The 18,950-nt window shown below is 47.6% G+C and overlaps 1 protein-coding gene across 1 annotated transcript in view; it reads left to right on the top strand.

Annotated features, from left to right (window-relative positions):
* MPZL1 (myelin protein zero like 1) overlaps positions 1–18,950 on the top strand; it is a 53,634-nt gene that overhangs the window by 15,264 nt on the left and 19,420 nt on the right. Inside the window, exons 2-3 of the mRNA XM_054165873.1 lie at positions 9,628–9,782; positions 13,313–13,526. Coding sequence (XP_054021848.1) covers positions 9,628–9,782; positions 13,313–13,526 — 369 coding nt within the window. The remainder of the gene's footprint in view (positions 1–9,627; positions 9,783–13,312; positions 13,527–18,950) is intronic.

The raw sequence follows: 18,950 nt of genomic DNA, 5'->3' as shown, positions 1-18,950 counted from the left end.
TGAGGAATGGAGCAGTAGGCAAGTATGACTTGAATGTTACTCAAAATTTAACTTTCTCCCAAGTATTTAACTAGATGGAGGAGCTGGAACAAGGATGTAGTCCTGGCAAATGTGGAAAGGAAATGAGCCAGAACTGGAAATGATCACATGGATTTTATATGGCAGAGGAGGCCAAAGAGTTCGAGGCACTGGGAACTGCCTCCCCATCAGTGAAAGTGCCAGAGCAGAGTGCCAAGGCTGAATCTATGTCACATGTTGTGGCCTCTCTCCCACTTCCAAACTATCACATTACTATCTGAGGAGCTTATATCATGCTGTAAGGCAGAAGAGGCAGGAAACAATTTTTTTTTTTTTTAAGTGCTGCACACTGAAAGAGCAACAGGCTGGGGTCAGAGTGGCTGAGAGCTGCCAGGTGGAGAGGGACCTGGGGGTGCTGGTTGACGGTAGGCTGAACATGAGCCTGCAGCGTGCCCAGGCAGCCAGGAGGGCCAATGGCATCCTGGCCTGCATCAGGAAGTGTGGCCAGCAGGAGCAGGGAGGTCATTCTGCCCCTGTACACTGCACTGGTTAGGCCACACCTCGAGTACTGTGTCCAGTTCTGGGCCCCTCAGTTTAGGAAGGATGTTGACTTGCTGGAGTGTGTCCAGAGAAGAGCAACAAAGTTGGTGAGGGGCTTGGAACACAGCCCTGTGAGGAGAGGTTGAGGGAGCTGGGGTTGCTTAGCCTGGAGAAGAGGAGACTCAGGGGTGACCTTATTGCTCTCTACAACTACCTGAAGGGAGGTTGTAGTCAGGCAGAGGTTGGTCTCTTCTCCCAGGCAACCAGTACCAGAACAAGAGGACACAGTCTCAGGCTGTGCCAGGGGAGGTTTAGGCTGGAGGTTAGGAGGAAGTTTTACACAGAGAGAGTGATTGCCCATTGGAATGGGCTGCCCGAGGAGGTGGTAGGGTCGCCGACGCTGGGGGTGTTCAGGACGAGGCTTGACAGGATGCTTGGTGCCATGGGTTAGTTGATTGGGTGGTGTTGGATGATAGGTTGGACACGATGATCTTGAAGGTCACTTCCAACCTGGTTTATTCTATTCTAAAGTAAGGGACTTCTTTTAGGCTGGAGGGAGAGAATGAGCAAAGAAAAACCTCAATAGTAGAGAAATGAAACTTGCTGTACTGCCTACAAGATGACATAGTTCTGCCTTCCTGGACTGTAGGGAGAAGTTGGTGGTTGTGTTGTTGGGTTTTTTTTGTTGTGGGTTTTTTTGGGGGGGGGTTGTGTGTGTTGCTGCAGTTCTCTCATGTATTGTTAGTGAGTGACAACAGTTGCTTCTTCAGTGCTACCCACTGCCTCTGTGTGTAGCAAGGAGTTCTTGGTACCACGTACAAACAGCCAGCGTCTGTGCGGACTCTCTTGCTCCCACACAAATGCTGAGGGCATCTTGCTTGTTTTGTGCTTGAAAGGAAGGCTTGTTCTGTGGCATGGACTCAAAACAATGGGTTTTATTTTGCTTTTCTACTCCACTATCTGGAAATAAATACATAAAGAGCAGCAGTCCTGAGTTCACTTCATTGAGTTGCTGGAAGCCTTTGTATGTTCCAAGTAAATATTTGGGAACTGTTTTACAAAAGAATATTTTTTTGGCTCGTAGAATACATGCAAGGAAAAGGAAGCTCTGGTACAACCTCTTGATGAAAATCCCCCTCACTTAGGATGTGTTTCTCTTTCGCTCATTTGGAGTGAGAGCAGTGATGACAGGGCAGTCCAGGGGAGCAGGGATAACATGAGCAGACTGAGGCATTAGTGAGTTGAAGTGAGCAGTGTGGGTTCTGACTGGCAAAGTAGATTAATGATTGCTTCTTTTGGGTTTGGGTGTTGTAATTAAACTGGTATGCTTAATTCTCTCATCCCTGCAGTGCTTAGCATTCTCATTCTGTGTCCTCTGGGTATGTGTTCTGCCTTTCCCTGGGTTGCTGTGCTGGTTGGGTGAGAGACAGCAGTTCCTGCAGAGAGCCACAGTGGTGGTTGGGCGTACCCACATGATCAGGGTGTTTTCCATCTCTTTCACTGTTTGACCGCTTCACTGGCTGAACTAGAGCTTCTGGGCCCTGCAGGTGGTCTGTATTGCAGGGCCAGCTGCTGCTCCCTGCTGTGTTTGTGGCCCTGTGTTAAAGCCAGGCAGCTGGAGTTGCCCAATATAGTTGGAGACAAGGGAAGTGGTGCAACTCATGTGATCTTTGTTTCCCTGGACAAGGCTTAAAGTTGCATATGCAAAAGATGGTCTCTAAAATTATCCATGAAGCATGGGCTTTGCTTAATTTTAAGCTCTGATAAACAGGAGGAGTTGGAGATCTGTGTTCTGTAAGCATGTGTTAGAAGCACATCCCAGAATAGAGGTTGTATGGGAACTCCGGAGATGGAGTCCAACCCCCTGCCCAAGCAGGATCACCTAGGGCAAGCTGCACAGGAACACATCCAGGTGGGTCTTGAAAGTCTCCAAAGAAACAGACTCCACAGCCTCTCTGGGCAGCCTGCTCCAGTGCTCTGTCACCCTCACTGTAAGTGCCTCACCATGTTGAGGGGGAACCGCCTGTGTTGTAGCTTGTAACTGTTGCTGCTTGTCCTATGGCTGGGCACCACCAGAAAGAGACTGGCACCTTCGTCTTGACACCTAACCCTCAGATACTTCTAGATGTTGATAAGATCCCCTCTCACCCTTCTCAAGCCTAAACAGCCCCAGTTCTCTCAGTCTTTATTCACAGGAGAGATGCCTGGGATGTGAAGGCTGGAGTCAGCCTTGGCAACAGTGATCATGACATGGCAGAGTTTAGTGTCCTATGAGGAAGAAATGGGGCAATAGGGAGGATTGTCATCCTGGACTTCAGGAGGGCTAACTTTGTCCTCTTCAAAGACCTACCTGAAGGAATTCTGTGGGCCAAGAATATAGAAGGGGGGGGAGGGCACGCAAGAGTGCTGGTTAATATCCAAACATCCCTTCCTCCAAGCTCAAGATAGGTGCATTCCTTTGAATAAAAAAATAGAACAGAATTAACCAGGCTGGAAAAGACCTTCAAGATCATGTCCAACCTATCACCCAGCACCATCTAATCAACTAAACCATGGCACCAAGTGCCTCATCCAGGCTCCTCTTAAACACCTCCAGTGGTGGTGACTCTACCACCTCCCTGGGCAGCACATTCCAATGGCCAATCTCTCTTTCTGGGAAGAACTTCTTCCTAACATCCAGCCTAAACCTCCCCTGGCACAGCTTGAGACTGTGTCCCCTTGTTCTGGTGCTGGTTGCCTGGGAGAAGAGACCAACCCCCACCTGGCTACAACCTCCCTTCAGGGAGTTGTGGATGGCAATAAGGTCTCTCCTCTTCTCCAGGCTAAGCAACCCCAGCTCCCTCAGCCTCTCCTCACAGGGCTGTGCTCCAGACCCCTCCCCAGCTTTGTTGCCCTTCTCTGGACACCTTCCAGCAACTCAACATCTTTCCTAAACTGAGGGGCCCAGAACTGGACACAGGACTCAAGGTGTGGCCTAACCAGTGCTGAGTACAGGGCACAATGACCTCCTTGCTCCTGCTGGCCACACTATTCCTGATGCAGGCCAGGATGCCCTTGGACTTCTTGGCCACCTGGGCACACTGCTGCCTCATGTTTAGGAAACCTGTGTGGATGAGCAAGGAGCTGCTGAAAGAAGTCAAGTGGAAGTTGTTCACAGTATGTGGGAAAAGGTGACATGGGAGAAGTATAGGAATATTGTCAGGGTATGTAGGAATGCAGCATGGAAGGCCAAAGCCCTATTAGAATTACATCTGTTGCAGGAAGTAAAAGAGAACAAGAAGGGCTTTTTCGAATACCTCAGTGGTGAAAGGAAGAGTAGGGAAAATGTGGTCCACTGCTGAATGAGGTGGGAGCCCTGGTAACACGGGAGGCAGAGCTGCTGAAGTCTGAGGAAACTACAGACCCGTCAGGCTCACCTCTGTGCCTGGAAAGGAGCAGCTCATTCTAGAGGTCATCTCTAAGCATATGGAAGGAGGAAAAAAAAAAGGTTATCAGGACCAGCCAGCATGGATTTGCCAAAGGGAAGTTGTTTTACTAATCTGGTAGCCTATAATGGTGTGACTGAATGGGTGAGATACAGGAAGAGCAGTGGATGTTGTCTGCCCTGACTTTGGCAAGGCTTTTGTCACTGTCTGCCATGGCATGCTCACAGGGAGGCACAGGAAGCATCGGTTGGAAGAGTGGACAGTGAGATGGGTTGTGAACTGGCTAAATAACACAGCTCAAAGGGTTGTGATGAATGGTGCAGGGTCTGTTTGGAGACCTGTAGCTAGTGGTGTTCCCCAGGGTAAGTACTGGGTCCAGTCTTACTCAACATCTTTGACAACAGCCTGGCTGTGGGGATAGAGTGCATCCTGTGCTGTTTGCTGATGATACCAGTCTGGGAGGAGTGGCTGACACACCAGAAGGCTGTGAAGCCCTTCAGTGAGATCTGGAGAGCTGGGCAAAGGGGAAACCTAATGAGACTCAACAAGAACAAGTGTAGAGTCCTCCACCTGGGGAGGAACAATGCATTGCAGCAGTGCAGATTAGGGGTTGACCTGTTGGAAAGCAGCTCCATGGAGAAGGACCTTGGAGTCCCGGTGGATGACGATGGAGATTGGAGTCAATACAGCTGAGCAATATGATTGAGTATTGATCCTTTATTGTTCCAGTATTGCAGGCCTAGGGTGTGAGTATAGCACAGTAAAGTAAAGCATGGAAGAAGGGATAGGAAAGGCAGAAGTGCCTAGCAAGGGGACTTCTACAACTTATATAAACTGGGAGTGCCTTGTTGGCATGGACTCATTGGTTCCCTGTGAGTGACCACACATCACACTAGTATAGATTATTGGTCCAGCTACTGATGACACGTGAGGTTTGGTGATGCAGGTGCACGTCCTGTTGTCCCAAGATAACTTGCTGTGGTTATAGCTACCAGTGCCTTGCTTTAGTTACATGCTGCAGGCACAGCACTGTTTGGTACACTGCTAGCTGGCTCTGCACTTATGCTGAGCATGGCCTAGCACCATGTCAGGCTCTAGGCCTGCACTGCCAGATTGCTCACACTGCTCCTCGCTGGCATTGCCACAGGTGGACAATAAACTATCAGTGTCCTTGCTGCAAAGAGGGCCAGTGATATCCTGGGCTGCATGAGGAAGAATGTGTCCAGCAGGTCAAGGGAGGTTCTCCTCCCTCTCTACTCTGATCTAGTGAGACCACATCTAGAGTATTGTGTCCAGTTCTGGGCTCTGCAGCTGTGGTAGTGAGAAGTTCAATTCTCCCCACACACAAACCACAGCTAACTCGGTTGGAGAAGCAAAATGGAAGAGAGCTGTATTTATTCCAAGCAGAATGAAATGCAGTGAATCTGCACACAATGTACAGTATTGACAGGCTATACAAAAATATGCAGGAAAGAACAAAACACAGACAACTCCCTCCTTTGGGAGGAGGGTTCCCCCCCAAACCCCCTGTCCCCCTTCCTCCTTTTTTTCCCAAAAAGGATTAGAGAGAAAATGGATATTAAGGAAAATTCTGTTAGCTCAAAGCAGTTGTTAAGGGAGAAGAAGTTAGTTTCTTATCTCATTAGCCCAAGGTCAGCAATGCCAAGCACTGAAGAAAGAAGACAGCTGTCCAGACTGAGACTGAACAGACAGAACTCAGAGTAAAACCTTAAAGTTACCTTCCCACTGATCTACCAATGAAATTTGTTTAGGATTGTGGTGGTTTAAGCCTTAACTGGGAGTTAAGAGCTCAGATAGGGGCAAGGCTGAGAATCTCTCCCCTACTCCCCCCCTCCTCCCTCCCAACAGAGAGGGAAGGAAAAGGAAAGGAGCAAATCCACCAAACAATAATTTGGAGTCAGCTTGGAAGTAGAGAGGGAAAGAGTTTCCTTTAAATAAAATAGATATATAACACAATACCAGGTAAGGTTCACAAGGGCAAGGAACAAGGATGGATGGGAGGGGGACAAAGAAGAATACAAAACCAGTCTCTCTCTGAAGAGGCACAGAGGCAGCAGGGAGAAGGATCAGGCCTGACCACGGGGCTGAGGAGCAGGAGGGCAGCTGCAGTAGCTCTTGTCCAGGAGAGGCAGGAGCCAAAAGGAGAGCTAATAGCTGCAATGTCCTGCTTTTCATACCCTAGCTGGGCAGGGAGGGGGGAGTGGAACAGACTCAGTTTCCCAGGGGGAAAATGCCCTGCAGGGAGGGCAAAGCACTTGCAAGCCCTCCCCCCTGCTTTGTTTCTTTTCAGAATGGGCATTAACCACCACAAGAATTATCTTTGTTTTTCCTTTTTACACCAAAACATTCAGCTAGAGTGTTCAGTAGCTATCCTTTTCCTTAAAGGGACAGCCAAAAACTGTCACAGCAGCTCAAGAGGGGCAGGGAAATAGCAGAGAGGGTCCAATGGAAAGCTACAAGGATGATTAGGGGAGCAGAACATCTGCTTCACGAGGACAGGCTGAGAGATGTGGGGCTGGCTAATGTTGACAAGTATCTGAAGGGTGCCATTCTCTTTACAGTGGTGTCCTGTGATGGGATGAGGGGCAGTGGCTACCACTCCACCTCATCATCAGGAAAAACTTCTGTACTGTGAGGGTGATGGAGCAGTGGAACAGGCTGCCCAGACAGGTGGTGGAGTGTCCTTTGGAGACTTTCAAGGCCCTCCTGGATGTGTTCCTGTGTGGTCTGCCCTAGGTGATCCTGCTTGGGCAGGGTGGCTGGCCTCTATAATCCTCAAGAGGTCCCTTCCAACCCCTACCATTCTATGATTCTAAATAACCTGATGACTCCAGAATAACTATCCTCCAGAACCGGTAGATGGGGTCAGGGAGCAGTATAATCCCCCTGACATCCATGAGGAAGTAGTTAGGAACTTGCTGAGCCATTTGGATCCTCACAAGTCCATGGGACTGGATGGGATCCATCCTGGGGTGCTGAGAGAGCTGGCAGATGAGCTGCCAAGCTGCCCTCTATCATTTTTCACCAGTCCTGCCTCACCAGAGAGGTCCCAGATGAGTGGAAACTGGCCAGTGTGATGCCCATCCACAAGAAGGGCTGGATGGAGGAACCTGGAAACTCCAGGCCTGGCAGCCTGACCTCAGTGCCAGGAAGATTATGGAGCAGATCATCCTGGGGGCAATCACAGTGCACCTGCAGCATAGCCAAGGGACCAGGCCCAGCCAGCATGGATTTAGGAAGGGCAGGTCCTGCCTGACCAACCTTATCTCCTGTGCCCAGGTGACTGCCTGGTGGATGTGGGGCAGGCTGTGGATGTGGTCTACCTGGACTTCAGCAAGGCCTTTGACACCGCCCCTCACAGCAAACTGCTGGCCAAGCTGTCTCTGAGCTGGGTTAGGAAGTGGCTGGAGGCTGAGCCCAGAGAGTGGTGGTGAATGGTGCCACAGCCAGCTGGCAGCCAGGCACCAGTGGTGTGCCCCATGGAGCAGTGCTGGGCCCCATCCTGTTCAATATCTTCATTGATGATCTGGATGAGGGGATTGAGTCCATCATCAGTAAATTTCCAGATGACACCAAGCTGGGGGCAGGAGTTGATCTGTTAGAGGGTAGGAGAGCTCTGCAGAGGGACCCTGCCAGGCTGGACAGATGGGCAGAGTCCACCATGATGGCATTCAACAAGTCCAAGTGCCAGGTGCTGCACTTTGGCCACAACAACCCCATGCAGAGCTACAGGCTGGGGTCAGAGTGGCTGGGGAGCATTCAGGCAGAAAGGGACCTGGGGATACTGGTTGAGAGTAGGCTGAACATGAGCCAGCAGTGTGGCCAAGAAGGCCAATGGCATCCTGGCCTGTATCAGGAACAGTGTGGACAGCAGGAGCAGGGAAACCATTCTGCCCTGTACTCAGCACTGGTTGGGCCACACCTTGAGTCCTGTGTCCAGTTCTGGGCCCCTCAGTTTAAGAAGGACATTGAGACTCTTGAATGTGTCCAGAGAAGGGCAACGAGGCTGGGGAGAGGCCTTGAGCAGAGCCCTGTGAGGAGAGGCTGAGGGAGCTGGGGTTGCTTAGCCTGGAGAAGAGGAGGCTCAGGGGAGACCTTCTTGCTCTCTACAACTCCCTGAAGGGAGGTTGTAGCCAGGTGGGGGTTGGTCTCTTCTCCCAGGCACCCAGCACCAGAACAAGAGGACACAGTCTCAGGCTGCTCCAGGGGTTTGAGCTTTAGGCTCGAGGTGAGGAGAAAGTTCTTCACCGAGCGAGTCGTTCATCATTGGAATGTGCTGCCCAGGGAGGTGGTGAAGTCAACATCCCTGGAGGGGTTGAAGAGGGGATTGTATGTGGCACTTGGTGCCATGGTCTAGTCATGGGGTCTGTGGTGACAGGTTGGATTTGATGATCTTTGAGGCCTCTTCAAGCCTTGGTGATACTGTGATAAGGGTGGAAACCCTCTCAATTAAAGATATTCTTGCCCAGTAACAGAGTGCTGTGATTGGAAGCAGAGTACTTGTACCATTGCTGTGCAGAAAATAATGGGTTAATAAAAATCACACTTTACATTTGGGTTAGCAGGGACATGTCACATGCAGACCTGTCCACAGTGGTCTTACAGGTTGCTTGCTTCCATTTGGATATGGCACTAACATTGACAGGCGCTCCTCTCTGCTGCTGCAAGGTCATGCTTTGTTTCTTAACATGAACTGGAATGAATGTACAGATGTAGTATCATAGTATCAGTCAGGGTTGGAAGGGACCACAAGGATCATCTAGTTCCAACCCCCCTGCCATGAGGTTGCTTTATCTTTGCCACATCTTTGCTTAGATCTGGTTAGGGATGGTGTCTGCAGTTTGAAGGTGTCGGATAAAGTATGCATTCAGCAGGCTTTCCAAGTCATGCTGACTCTCATTATTCTGTAGGAAAACTACAAGCACAATATTAACCTTGATTCCTTCAACTTTGGAGAGTGACTGTGATTTGCTTGCTGGTTTGATCATGTGTAAGCCTTGTGGTAGGAAAAAAAGTTGAACTACTGTGATGCTTCTGAGCTCTGTCTCTGAGTTGCCATTTATGAGGTCTTGCACATAAGTAATGATCTTCAAAAACCAGAGACCTTGTAGCATGCCAGAGAGCAGAAGCAGATGGCATAGCTGGAAGACAGAGAGGTTTACTCCTCAGCTTTCTAGGGGTGAGTTTTTGTACTGTGTACTGCTGAAAAAAGTCTGGGGATGGGAAACAAGATGTGAGCCAGGGAGGAAGCTGAGTAATATCTGGGTCTAAGATGTTAGTTCCTCCAGCGGGGCTTATTTATTACAGTGCCTGCCGGCAGCTAGTAGGAAGGAGTTTTAAACTTAGCCTTTCCAGGATAGAGTTGACTTCTACAAACTGTTGTAGAGGAAACATCTGTAGATGGAAAACATCCTGGAACAGATAATGCAAGGAAAGAAGTGACCTGGTCTGCTCTATTCTTGTTTGTATTGCAGGTATCATGCAATGACTGCACACGTGCTTGTCTAAGAGCTGTTGACGCCTCTGCTCTCTTTCCCTTACAGGCAGTGTGGTAGGAACTTTGTAATGCTTGTAACAGCACTGATGCCACTTCTTCTTCCATCTCTTTGCCTTTCTCACACAGTATCAGCAGTAGAGGTCAACACACCAGAAGAGATCTTTGTGGAGAATGGGACGGACGCAAAGCTCCCCTGCACGTTCACATCTGTGGAGGTGATCAGCAGCGCAGCCTCCGTTTCTTGGAGCTTTCAACCAGAGGGAGCTGCAACTCGTATCTCAGTAAGGAATGGCTGTAGGGGAACAAACCTGGGAGGGGAGGCTGTGATGAATGTGCAGAGGTCTTGGGTCTGAGGAACAAGCAACTGTGAATTTGGAGCCTCCTTCCGCCTGCCTTGTCTCTGTCGCTGTGATTTTTAGGGGTGTGTTTATAGAGTTGTTTACAAGTATTGCCATATGCTGAATCTCTGGGAAGAGTAGTGTGCAGTGGCTGTAAAATATGGTAGCAGTTTTAGTCAGAGGAGAGGGGTGTTGATGTGGTAGCAGTATTTATGAAGTAGATGAGTGACTGAGTGACTTCTGCTGAGTTCTGCATCCTCTTGTGCTTGAAACAAGCTGTGGAGCTGTGCACAGAATGATAATGGTCACTGAATTTGAATTACTGCTGCTAGAGTGTTACATTTCCTCTTGTGCATGGCTTCCATTTTCTGCTTGTGTACTGTGTAGCCTCTGTTTGCAGGGGTTTAATGCAAGGCCAGCCTCCCTTGTTTCTGAGCAGAATTTAATTGGTCCAATCAGTAAGCAGTTACAGCTCAGATGAGTAATTCAAACTCATTTTAGTTACTGGACAAGTGAAAAATCAGACTTGCAAGCAGCTTAGGTGATGGCAATTATTAAAATAGCCTGTTTCCTGTATGCTGATCCCAAGTGGGCTCAGATCCTTCTGGTGTGAGCCTTCAAAGAAGTGGCTTTGGTAGGTTGTTAGCTGTCCTCTTCCTCTGTTGCGTAACCTGTGCACTGCTGCGTCTGAGCTCTCTGATGCTTCTGCTGTCTTATTCCTTGTCCCGAGTGAGAATTAAGAGGAAGCAGAACAAGGGACTCTAGGGCAGCAGGGAAGTTCTGGGGACAGCAGGCTGCTCAGCCTGGTAGTGTTAGTCTTTCCCTCTGCTGCAGACATGAGATCATTTCAGCCTTAGGAGCCCTTCAATGCTCAGAACAGAGATGATCCAAAACAGTGCAAGAGCATCTTGCTTAATGTATACAGCTCTGAAGAATCACCTTCTGCAATCTCAGTGAATAAATACTTAGTTTTGAAAAGGGAGCTCTTTTCTTTGGAAAGTCAAAAGTAGGGCATATTTCCCACTAATGTTGAACAGGATGGTGGTAAGAAGCCATCTCTCTTTTCCACTCCCCATAGAAATACCTCCCATATATCCTGTTTTGTCCTTCCCTTTCAGCATCACTGTTCAAATCCCTTGTTGTAGAAACACAGCTTCAGGGCATAACACTTTTGTGGAATTTAGATAGAATAGATTAGAATTAACCAGGTTGGAAAAGACCTTTGAGATCATCGAGTCCAACCTATTATCCAACACCATCTAATCAACCAAACCATGGCACCAAGCACCCCATCCAGTCTCTTCTGAAACACCTCCTGTGATGATGACTCCACCACCTCCCTGGGCAGCACAATCCAATGGCCAATCTTGCTTTCTATGAAGAACTTCTTCCTAACCTCCAGCCTAAACCTCCCCTGGTGCAGCTCGAGACTGTGTCCTCTTGTTCTAGTGCTGCTTGTCTGGGAGAAGAGACCAACTTCCCTTCAGGTAGTTGTAGAGAGCATATTCTACCTGAATGTAGTTATCAGCACAACTGAGAGAAAACATGTTATCTTTGAACAGAAGTGGCCCCTTATGATCTGGTATCAATTGCCTGTTTCTTTTGAGGGCTGGGAGTGGTGGAGAGGGAAGATGTATTTTATGAACCCAGGTCATGTCAATGCCATGGATTGGTGGGCATTAATTTGAAAGGTCAATCTCATGATCACCTTGTGTCTGAGCAAAGTATTTGCTTCTGAAAAGGATGCTCATGTGCCTCTTTAGAATCAGCACTGGCAATCTTGTGGCCGTGTGGGGAGGCAGACTTGACTGAAAACTTTACCTGCTTGAGCCCTTCCTTCCTCCTCCACAGGCCTGGTTATAGAGATGTCTCTGCTTGAATGAAACCTCTGTTGACAGCAGAGTTGCGTAATCAGCTCTAGGCTTCAGAAGTCGTCTCCTGTTAAATCTCTTAAACATACACATGGAGTGGCTTGAGTAACTTAGTCTGTGCTTCAGGACATATTTTACTTGGTGATTTCTTCTCCTTCAGGTGAGCACACCTAGAAAGCTGAGGAATCTGCCTCTTTAAGGAAAGACTTCCAACCAGATGCTTCCTCCCTGTGCACAGAGGTGTGGTAATGCAGTGTCTCTGTGCTAAAGGTTACAATCCATCTGGACTGATGCAGATTTCCTCTGACACGTTGACAGATTACTCTGTGCTAGCAGACTTCCTACCAGATTAGGTAGTTTGCTGGATTCATGTTAACCTGTAGACAACAGATTGTCAAACTGACTGCAGCAAAACAGGTGGTCATGTGCACATGTGTGGTCTGGGTAAGATCTGTGCTGCTACATGATCAGGCCTGATGCTCAGGGTGGGGGTCTGATAGAGAGGATGTTGGGATGGCAGGCCTCAGATCAAGAGTAGGAACAGGAAAAGAGATGAGAGAGGGCTTGAATGGAAAGAGGACTGACTGCTTTGTTCTGTGACAAAGACATTGGTTCCTAAAGAAGGCTGTGGAATGAGGAAGCTGGAATCTTGAACTCCTTTAAACATACTTCGGAAACTGAGCTGAAGAGAGTTCAGGTTGATTCTTGGTTAAGTTTGTGAAATGAAGAATGAATGTGCTCCTGCAATACAGCTCTGATCCATGTCTTAGGATTGTAGATGAGTGTTCAAGCAAACCATAGGTTTGAAAGCAGAGTTGTCCTGTAGACACAGTGCACAGAGTTGTCTCTGCACTCCTACTGCTGCAGATTTCAGATTTGGCCAGGTAGAGGGGAGAAATAAGCACTTCCTCCCCAGACTTTACTGGATGCTTCATTCTGCAAGGATTTGTGGTTGTGTCTAGGAAGTGCAGGGCCAGTGTACAACTTAGTCACCTAAAGCCTGAGAAACAATTCTATTTAGTCACTGTGAAGACTTCTGGAAAAAAGATAGATGTGCTCTAAACTGTCCATGGGATTTTTTTCTGGGGGCTAGAGGGTAGGAGGGGATTGCATGTTAATTTAGCTGTTGCAAGTAACACACAGCAAAGGATGAGGCAGGAAGCTTGGTCTCCTTTTCCTACTAGGATGCAGAAGGTTTCCTGTGCTTGTAAGACAGATGGCTGTGGTCCAGAACTGTTCTATCCTTTAATTATTCCCAAGCTACTAGCTCTTTCCCCTACCTCCTTGTCTGCAAAACCTTGTTTCCCTCAGAACAGGAAGAAAACACCCCAAACAATCCAACCACAAGCCAAAACTAACAGTAATCCAAACCTTGCAGTCTGTTGTGGTGGTATGATTGAAGTATAAGCCATATCATGGTTATGGGATCAAGAGTCAACAAGACAGACTGAAGTGGTGAGGCAGGAGGGGAAAAAGTCATCTCAAAACCGAGCTGTGTCTGATGCAGTGGATGCCGGGAGAAGAATGGAATCGTAAGGGAAGCGTGGTAGCTCTGTACTCTCTAATCAGATTGTTCTTGTATCCTCTTTTCCTTGACTGCAGTTTTTCTATTACTTTAATGGAAAGCCATACCCTGGAAAGGACATACCATTTAAAGACAGGATCACTTGGGCTGGAGATCTTAACAAGAAAGATGCTTCTATCAGTATATCAAATATGCAGTTCCGGGACAACGGCACTTACATTTGTGACGTCAAGAACCCGCCTGACATTGTTGTCAAGCCAGGAGAAATCCGAGTTAGAGTTGTGGAGAAAGGTATTCCCCCACTTATGATTCTTTTAATTCCTTCAGCTTGTTTGTTTGTTTATTGTTTTCCCCTTTTTGGTATCTGTGTCACTTTTCCTGAGGGTGGGGGAGCAGCCTGGAGGGAGCAACTACCTTTTTAATTCTTTTCTTTCAGGTTCTGCTAACTGAACATCCATTCTGGGAGCTGTTTAAAAACCTGTGTGTCCTTTCTCTCTATACCCACTGATTCCTCTGCTTTTAAGAAGCTTTGATGAAAATCCATCTTCTTATTTCAGAGTCCTGTGAATTTCCTTGGTGTGGAGGTTTTGGTGTTTTTTTTTCCCCCTTAAATTTGTGTTATGCTACATCAAGGGTTAGGATGACTTTTGCAATCTGGGTAGCAAGGGGAGCAAGTGGCAGAATCTTCTTTTCAGAACCAACCTTCTGTATGTATATATATAACAGTGAAATAGTGCTGTCTTCCCTGCAGAGGTGTGTGTTTGGATGTGCTTTCAGTCTTCTACCTGGATGTTCTTAACAGTATCTGTGGTGGCCCTTAGCCAGCCCTGCAGTTTATACTTGCAGTCATTCAAGGCTTCTGGCTAGCATTTGGTAACAATGATCACAGCTGATGAGCACTTAATGTTCTGTATGTCAATTTGGCTCTTTATTGCCTTTGGCCATCCAAACCATTTGATTGCTCTAGCTAAGCTGGAGGTCAGCCAGTGGGACTGTTTCTACAATAAAATGGTTCTTAGAGTGATCAGATTTCCAAATGTCTATAAATGTAATAAGGACAAAAGTAAATGTTGGATTGATTGATGTCTGTGGTGATGCAGCTATTCCATTGGCTTCTAGCACGGTAGGGTGGATGCCTCCATGTGTACTCCAACGAGAATGATAACTGCTGCTGTGACAGGTGTGTAGCCCTGCTCAGGAGGTCATTCCATATTCTTATGTAGGCAAGGTCTGTAACTATTCTCTACAAAGAGCAGTTTGAGTTGCATGGGATCTCTGGAGATCCTGCCATCACTTAGAACTTGCTGTTTGTTTTCAGTTTGAATTCTGTGTACAACAAAGTCTATTTTGTTGTGACGTGTTGATAGTCTCTACGAAGAAGCAGTACATTAGCTGCTGTCTTGGTAAAGCCTCTTTAGATTTTTAACCCAGGTTAAGCAAATGAAGGCTAACTTGGCTGATGGTTTTTTTCTCAACAGACTTGCATGCTGGCTTCCCCATAGGTCGAGCCTCTGGACAGGAGAGCCTCACAGTTTCTGAAGGGAGCTCTGTGTTTCGCATGCTTCTCCTCGTCAGGAAAATGCTGCAACAATTGTCTTCAGGCTCCTAGGAAGACTTGGAAAACAGATTTTTTCAAGCTATAGCTGTAAATGTTGTCTTGCATTCTCACTTAGCTTGAAACTACTGTTTTACTGTTGTAATAGGCTGTGACTCACGCTGGCCTGAGCTGGAGAAATCTTTTGGATTGAAATTAGCAGAGGTTGACTCCAGCCTGCTCTGTTTCAATCTGCAGCTTTTTCAAACATTTATTTCAATTTTTTTACTAATTTAATTGTTCTAAATTATAGTTCTGGTGTTGTATCACAGTATCAACAAAGTTGGAAGAGACCACAAAGATCATCAAGTCCAACCTCTCACCACAGACCTCATGACTAGACCATAGCAGTGCCACATCCAATCCCCTCTTGAGCACCTCCAGGGACCGTGACTCCACCACCTCCCTGGGCAGCTCATTCCAGTGGTTCAAAGCCACCATTGTGGTTTAAGCCCACCCAGCTGGCACTAAACACCACATAGCTTCTTACTCTCTTCCCCCTCTGGTGAGATGATAAGAAAATAAAAGCCTTAGGTGTCAAGCCAAAGGGCAGGGAGGGCTCAGGTCCCGGTTATGGTCATGGGCAAAAGACAGACTTGACTTGGGGAAATAAAATCAACTTCATTTAAACAACAAAAACCAAAACCAATTGACCCATTGCATGAGAAGGACAGTGAGAAATACAACTAGATTTTAAAAGCATCTTTTCCCCTTTCTCACCTCTTCTGAGGCTGAGCTCTGCTCCTGACTTCTCCACCTCATCCCCTCTGGAGGCACAGAGGGGCGAGGAATGGAGATTAGGGTCAGTCTGTCCCACGTTGCTTTTGCTGCTCCTTCTTCCTCAGGGAAAGCCCCCAGTCTTCACCTGCTCCAGTGTGAGGTGCTCCACAGGTGACAGGCAGGATTCTGCCCCACCATTGATCTCCAGGAGCTGCAGTGGCTCAGCCGGCCGTCTCCTCATGGGTCGCAGGGGAATTGGTGCTCCAGGATGGTGTGCGTCCCTCCCCTTCTTTACTGATCATTGTCTCACATCCTACTCCTCTCCAAAACTAAAGAACCTCCAAAGCAAAAGACCAGTAGACCCTTCCCTTGCTAGCAAAACCCTGCCAGACACAAACCCAAGACAGCTACTTACATATTTAAATGATCTCAGAGATGCTTGATTAGTCTTAGATCCTTGATTAAACATTTAATATGTTCCAGGTTTGCTTAGCTGTTTTAAGTAGCTGACTTGGAATCATTCATAGAAAATCATAGAATCAATAAGGTTGGAAAAGACCTCAGAGATCATCAAGTCCAACCTATCACCCAGCACCTCATGAATAACTAAACCATGGCTTCAAGCACCGCATCCAATCCCCTCTTGAACACCTCCAGGGATGGTGACTCTACCACCTCCCTGGGCAGCACATTCCAATGGCTAATCTCTCTTTCTGGGAAGAACTTTCTCCTCACCTCCAGCCTAAACTTCTCCTGGTGCAGCTTGAGACTGTGTCCTCTTGTTCTGGGGCTGCTTGCCTGGGAGAAGAGACCAACCCCCACCTGGCTACAACCTCCCTTCAGGGAGTTGTAGAGAGCAATAAGGTCTCCCCTGAGCCTCCTCTTCTCCAGGCTAAACAACCCCAGCTCCCTCAGCGGCTCCTCATAGAGATTGTGCTCCAGACCTCTCCCCAGCCTCGTTGCCCTTCTCTGGACACATTAAGTGTCTCAATGTCCTCCTTAATTTGAGGAGCCCAGAACTGGACACAGTACTCAAGGTGTGGCCTAACCAGTGCTGAGTACAGGTGCAGGATGACTTCTCTGCTCCTGCTGGCCACGCTATTTCTGATGCAGGCCAGGATGCCATTGGCCTTCTTGGCCACCTGGGCACAGTGCTGGCTCATATTCAGCCTGCTGTCAACCACTATCCCCAGGTCCCTTTCTGCCTGGCTGCTCTCCAGCCACTCTGTCCCCAGCCTGTGGTGCTGCACCCAGCACTTGGACTTGTGCAATGCCAAATTCCCTACACTATCTATGTAGATTTTGTATAATCAGCTCTATGAACTGTACTGGAAGAATCCTACAGGTAGGGATGAGAAGCAGGACTGTTCTGTCACTCATGCACCTGATACTGGAAGGGACTATTGTTCAAAGCCTAAATGTCAGAAATTTGTAGGGAATCTCATGTCCTTATGTTAGGCTGTCTGTGCTTGTAATAGGAAGCTGCTTAACAGTGTATTCAAGAGAGCTTGTGTTATCTGGGGGCAGTCCCTCTCTGATCTGAACTTTCACAGGGAAAATAATTAGCATTGTCATATTGACACCATCATCATTAGCAGCAGGGGAAGACTTCAGTTTCATGCCTCTTTCAGGAAGCTGATACTAACACCTTTCCAGCCCAGGTGGAGGTTGCTTTGAATTATGGTGCCAGCTAGCGAAAAGTGCTCTGTGAGAGGCAGTGTTTTTGGCTTGTGTTCAGCGCTGAAGTGCTAGCTTTCAGAGACTCGGTTATGGAGCTGGGACTGTTGCACTGAGGTGATTTGCCCCTCTGCAAGTACTTATGAGGGGTTCATGTAATTGTGGAATGCTGACAAATACAAGAGAATTTTGCACTGTGTAATTGTACAGTTGTGTGAGTTTTTCTAGAGTCTGTTGGGCCGTGTTCTGAGTGGCAATAAAGCCAAACCCTAGTTTCACGTGCAAGCAGATGTATTTTTTTGCTGTACAGTCTTAACCTAGAACATAACTGCTGTCCTTTACTCATTTTCAACCAATCAGAGCACACTGCCTGACTCCAAGAAACAACAAAACTAGGAAATGTTAGTCTCAGTCTTTCAGCAGACACTGCTGTGTAGTTTTGGATTGCTGCTTACTTCCTTGCCCTGAAAAAAATAGGGACCTTTTTTTCCTTGTGTGCAAGGTAACAGCTGGTCTGCTAACAGAAATAAATGTCTCTTTGAATTCTTTTGCAGACAGTTATTCCTGCACTTGGAAAGGTGGAAAAGCACAGAACCTAGGGAATTTCATCTTATTCTATCCCTCAAAACAAAATGGTTTATCTTTGCACAGCACTCAAGCACAACCTCAGCCTTGGGTACCTGAAAAATATTGCCACTTGTAGGTCTCTGTTCCTTGATAGCAGAGGGATGTCTGGGCTGATGGAAGGTTCTAAAAAGAAGAAATGTCTCCCCAAAATTGTGGCAGTCCTTTCTTCATCTTTGATTTCTTACCAAGACTCTGTATTACCATGTTGTTCTGAATTGGCATCTAGCTAACACAGCAGAGTTAGGAAAGCTGCTGGCATGAGCCACGTGAGGGTATGATCAGTGACCCAGCTAGAGATCAGGTAGCCCTTCACCTGAGAGTTCCTGAACTCAGAGTGAGCAGTATCCTTCTAGATAGGTAAGTCAAAATGAGCTTGGTCTACAGGCTGCAAACTTGTGGGAACTCTTTGTATGTTGACAGTCTGTGGGCCTTGTTGGCATGAGTCCAGCAGAGGGTGACTGATCTGAAGAAAGGACCAGATCCCCTTTCACATAAGGACAAGCTGGAGAGAGGTGGGGTTGTCTAGCCCACAAAAGTGAAAAAAGGGTGGTGCCTAGCCTGCAGAAGAGAAGAAAGGCTCAGGGAGCTTCTGTCACCAGGTATTTATGTGTGTTGATAGGACCTAAAGAAGCCTGAGCCGGGGGTGTGTACTGACAGGACAAGAGACAATCAGTGTAAACTGAAACACAGGAACTAAAACCTGAAACTATGTTTGCTGTGACTGAACCCTGGATTAGGTTGCCCTAAGAGATTATGAAATCTCCCATCCTTGGAGATAGCTTCAACCAGAATGGACAGAGTATTGAGCAAACTCTGCTAGCTGACCCTGCTTGAGTAGGGGCATTGGACAGGACAAGTTCAGGGTGACCCTTGCAACCTCAGCAGTTCTGTGATGAATGGATAAAGGTATCTAGAAAGAATTTTCTGGATAAGATGTTTCACCTCTTGGATCTTGTCCTGGTTTGTGACAGCCTGCTGCCACAGCCCACTCTCACAAGCAAATGCTGCAGGAGGGAAAGTAACACAAACCCCCTCCCTCCCCCTCTGGATTGAGATAAAGAGTGTTTGATGAGGTGGCACGATGTACAATTGCCTGA

Source organism: Dryobates pubescens, chromosome 12, assembly GCF_014839835.1.
Source record: "Dryobates pubescens isolate bDryPub1 chromosome 12, bDryPub1.pri, whole genome shotgun sequence".
Taxonomy (NCBI): Eukaryota; Metazoa; Chordata; class Aves; order Piciformes; family Picidae; genus Dryobates; species Dryobates pubescens.
The sequence above is the reverse complement of the archived record's forward strand: the minus strand, read 5'-3'. Positions and strand labels throughout refer to the sequence as shown.